We start from the raw sequence: 4,848 nt of genomic DNA, 5'->3' as shown, positions 1-4,848 counted from the left end.
CTTTATGATGCTGAATCTAATAAAAATCTTACATAACCAACCAGTCAGCAAACAGAGGGCTACAGGGATACAGACAACAGCCCCTCAAAAGAAACAAAACTAAACTAAAGGTGGTAGAAACTGAAGGATTGGTATATGCTGAAAATGACATTACTTGACAAGATCTTTAGTGCTGATCAAAGTTCTTATAGTCACAGTATTCTTAAAGGGGCCAGAATATGACTAATATCACCCTTTAGCTGGCAATCTGAATATTTCTTGTTGAAATGCTTTAATTGAAATTTCACAAGATACTCCTCTATGGAAAAATGAATGCCTTTCTTAACCCAAAGAGTATTGACACAAAACGGTTATTGTTTGATAATGATATTTAATGTCCACAGGACTTGCAAATGGTGACAGAAAGTTTCTGACACTTAGAAACAAGAAAATGGGAACTTTCTACCTGGAATGTCTTGAAATTCCTGGCAGGTCATAAAAAGTTATGAATTTCCCAGTTTCCCTAAATATAGAGGATATCATAGTGTGTTCTTACTGAGTAAAAGGAACACTCCTTTCTTTTTTTCCCTATTTCAGGTTTTTTGCTTATTCCCTGAATTTTGTGTTAAGGACCTAAATGAAGTAAAAACATCCGCTGAAATACATTTGTTGTGTTACAGTCCCAGGGAAACATTTCCACAACTGAGGGTGAAGGTAAATATCAGTGATAATTCAGTCAAGAGAATACACTGGCTTCTGGAATGACAGACAGGTTCCCTGGCTTTAGCTGCGTCTCTGGCACCCTTAGTTTCTTACCTTGGGCAGGTCATTCCCCTTCTCAGGCTTCAGTCTCTTCAGATGTCAAATGCTTTCTAGAGGCTTTTCCCAGTCTGAGATCCTTCGAGACTATTGGGGTGTGAAGGTTAGCTGGAGAAGCTGTTCACACCTCTGGAGGTGGGGCTCAAGGCAGGAGGAGAACACAGCATGAAAGCCCTCTAAGAAGAAGGAAAAGTGTCCAATGGCACCCACTCTCCAATTTGTCATAGTACATTTCAAAACCATGGGCACCTAACATTTTCCTCAGAGCCTCAGTGTTCAGTCAGTCAGCCATCCCATACCTGAGCTGACAGGAAGCGGAGAAGCCCAATGCCTTTCTGTTTGGGGGCGTTGGCTGAGACAGAAGAGGAGAGAGACGTGCAGTCAACTTCATGAGTGAGTGAAATGTCACTGAACCCTGCAGACCGATCCTCTCCAGCCCAACGTTGCCAAGGAGGATGATCCACTCTATCAAATCTGGGCCAAGCTCTGGCTCAGACACAGAGGCGAAAATAGAAAAAAAAAGGTGATGGCAAGGGGAGGGGGGTTGGGAAATGTGTTTACTTTTGTAATTTTTTTCCTCCTGTGTACTCTAATCTTGCCACCAACAGGCAGCAATGGTCCACAGGCCTTCTCTCAATGCATAAACCCTCCCAAAGGATCCTGCACAGACTCAAAGCCTTCTGATATCTCACGATCAATATCTAGGCAGTTAGAAAGTAAGTTCAGAACTCAGCATGATAGGATGCAAAGAACACTGCCATAGGATCTCTCACTGGCTGGGTAAACTGCAAAATGATGCCTTTTGGAGGCTCTGTAAAACAAAGTCATTGCATTAGACAGAATCTAAATATCTGTGCCGATTTAAAAAGTTTACACCAGTGATTCTCAAACAGTAGCAAAATTGCCATGGCTCTCAAGAGGCTCTACAAAATAAAACTGTTGCATTAGAAGTAATCTAAAGTCTGTTTCCATCTTAAATGTCTATACCAGAAGTTTTCAATCAGGCGTGATTTTGCCTCAAGTGGGCATTTGACCCTGACTGAAGTCGTTTTTGGTTGTAACAGTTGGGTAGGTAGTATTCCTCGTGGGTTGAAGTCAAAGACACTGCTGTTTCACAATGCATGGGGCAGTCCTCCACAATAATGAATTATTTGCTCCAAAATTTCAGTAGTGTTGACATTGTGAAACTTTGGTGAAAGGAGTCAAAAGGGGGGGGGGCAAGGGGAGGGGAACAGAAGAAAAGGAGGAGGAGAGGGCTAAAACCCTCTGTCTAGGTTATGATATATTCATTAGTTATGTGTTTCCCCACTTTTCTCCCCGTGACCACTGCCCTTTTTAGTTTCCCCTGGAATGATGAGCTAGCTATATGTTCGAATACATTTTTCACATCTTCCATATCCCCTTAAAATGCCAAACCCTAATACAGCACAAAGCTCTCCACTATGAGACATAGCAAAGATATAAATATCAGCAGTTATTAAACAAGTAGAACCGAAAAGTGAGTATGCAGAGGGACTAAACATATGCCCATAACTCCATTTCTATGAGTCACTGTTTCTGATGTAACAACATAGAATAATAACCGTAGGCTGAGCTGAGCTATGCTGGAGGAAGGCAGAACTGATTTGGGCACAAGCGTTAGGAGAGATACAGGTTTGTAGTTGCAGATTTCAAGGCAGACTAAAGGGTTAAGCAATCAGTGCATGTCATTCCTGTATCATTCAGCATTAAGTCACTGGGCAGTTATTACAAATAGTTACCTGTGGTTTCTAGTGGGGGAGGCAACAACACTCCAGTCAAGTCAAGGGGTTTTGGAGAAACAGGTGCAATGAAGTCATGGTCAAACAATTTATTTACTGTAAACTTTAGACTTTGCTCAGGAAAAACAACGGAAGCTGCCCCTCATATCCCTGCCTACTACACCCCGTTTGAGCAAATAAGAAGAGCGGGGAGAGTCCATGTTCACAGCTGAAAGGTCCAAGATCCTCAAGTCCAAGGGTGCAGGAAGGAACATCTCCTTCAGATACAAATGACCAGCAGCAATATATCACCCCTAATAATACTTAACCAATGAGGTAGATACACAGAAAAGTCGTCAAAACATAGCAGACCCAGGTCCTCTGGGACAAAAGCCCTTTAGACATAAACTTGAAAGTTCCATGCAAAGAGGAACTGAACTGTACAAGAAACAAATAATCACTCAAATACGCTTTCTCTTTTTTTACAGCTTAAAAAAATAATAGAAAACAAATGGCAGAAGGATGTCCTTCCTTCTGCACATCTCTATACAAATTTTATTCTAAATTTATTACACTCAAGTTAAATAGTCTGTTTAGTGTTCCTTGGAGAGGGGGAGTCTTAGAAAGTAGAAACCCCAAATTACAGCAGTGAGTCATTTGTACTACAATTCCTCCCTCGTGAATCAATGCTATCGTTAGGCACAGTACCTTTACAGTTCACAAAGTCTTGTGTGCCTGGGGGATCCTCACACAGTAGTTGATTTTCTTTCTCCTGTTCCAGGTGACAGCCACTCTGCTCCCCTGTGTAGTCACTTTTGCTGTTACTGTGGTTGGAGCAGCCATTCCCATAGGCCTTCAGAGAAGACCTACGCAAACACAAAAGCTCCTGGAAGGCAATCCTAAAATCTGGACTCCGGCAGTAGATGAGGGGATTGAAACCAGAATTGACATAGCCCAACCAGTTGAGGAGGATGTAAACATCCTTCGAGATGAGGTTGTCCCGGATCACATGCACAATGTTGACAATGAAGAAGGGCAGCCAGCAAAGGGTGAATGTGCCCATGATGATGCCCAAAGTCTTGAGGGCTTTGTGTTCCTTCAAGCAGAACTTGGAGGACCTGCGTTGTCCATGCCTGCCCTGTCTGTCCTGCTCCACCTGGCTGAGGTTTTGGGCATGGAAGCGGCCTTCAGATTTGTCGATCTTCTGAAGCTGCCTTTTGGCCACCTGGAAGACCTTGGAGTAGACGAAGACCATGACCACCAGGGGCAAGTAGAAGGACACAACAGAGGAAGCAATGGCATAGGCTCGGTTCGTGAAGAAATCACAGCAGGTCTCTTCGGCATAGCAATTGATGGCTTCCTCGTGGGTGGCCCGGTACCAGTGCATCTGGATTGGCAAGAAGGAGGTAAGACCCGACACGATCCATACCATCAAAATGACCACCCGGGCCTTGTTCTTGGTCAGCAGGCTCTGGTACTTGAAGGGTGATGTGATGGCAAAATATCGATCCACTGCGATCACACACAGGGTCTCAATGCTGGCGGTGACGCACAGCACATCAATGGAGGTCCAAAATTCGCACCAGAAGTTGCCGAAAGTCCACATATTCATGAGGATGTGGCTGGCCCCAAAGGGCACCACCGCCAAACCCATGACCAAGTCAGCACAGGCTAGCGAGGTGATGAAGTAGTTGGTGACTGTCTGCAGACGCTCAAACTTGGCGATGGCGGTGATCACCAGCACATTACCGAACACAATGGCCAGGACGATGAGCGACATAAGAATGCCCATGCCCACCACCCACGCCTCGTCCCGTTTTTGCGTGACGTTGTGGTCTGGCTCCTGGCTTCCGTTGGCTGCCAGCATAAAGACGCTGCTGTTCCCGGATTGCCCCATGGCGCGCAGGCTGGCAGGTGAGCGCACTGGCTGCAGGCGCACTGGCCGCGCCTCAGCTGGCGGACCTCCGGTGGGGCACTGCAGGCCACGAGCGAAAGCCTGGAAGCCTCATTCAGCAGCCGTGTGGTGGGTGTGGTGGGGCGAGTCCTGCACACTCAGCTTTGTGGGGTGCCCTGGCCTCGCTGCGCCCGTCAGTCCCAGGCTGCGCTCTGGAGAAGCCGCCTCTGAGTGCGCCCTGCCCGTTATGTGCTCAGGACTTTAGGAGAACTGCCCTCGTCATGACGTGAGGCAACTTTTAGCCAATGGCGGGTGGGCAGCCCCAAAGGGGCGAGGCCCCCCTCCTTTCCCGCCCCTTCCCTCCCCTAGCCCGCCCCCTCCTGGGCTTGGCGCGGGCGGGGCTCAGCTGCTACTTGA

The 4,848-nt window shown here is 46.6% G+C and overlaps 1 protein-coding gene across 1 annotated transcript; it reads right to left on the bottom strand.

Annotated features, from left to right (window-relative positions):
* Positions 1–3,177: 3,177 nt before the first annotated feature.
* ADRB2 (adrenoceptor beta 2, surface) lies at positions 3,178–4,568 on the bottom strand. Its single transcript, XM_006863852.1, has one exon. The coding sequence runs from the start codon at positions 4,432–4,434 to the stop codon at positions 3,178–3,180; it is 1,257 nt and encodes a 418-aa protein (XP_006863914.1). The 5' UTR covers positions 4,435–4,568.
* Between the last annotated feature and the right edge of the window lie 280 nt (positions 4,569–4,848).

The sequence above is a fragment of the Chrysochloris asiatica genome, unplaced genomic scaffold (assembly GCF_000296735.1).
Source record: "Chrysochloris asiatica unplaced genomic scaffold, ChrAsi1.0 scaffold00057, whole genome shotgun sequence".
Lineage (NCBI taxonomy): Eukaryota > Metazoa > Chordata > Mammalia > Afrosoricida > Chrysochloridae > Chrysochloris > Chrysochloris asiatica.
This window is presented reverse-complemented; position numbering and strand designations above follow the sequence as displayed.

What these genes read in the sequence shown, in the direction of transcription:
- ADRB2 (XM_006863852.1), bottom strand. Translation starts at nt 4,434, where the DNA reads ATGGGGCAATCCGGGAACAGCAGCGTCTTTATGCTGGCAGCCAACGGA.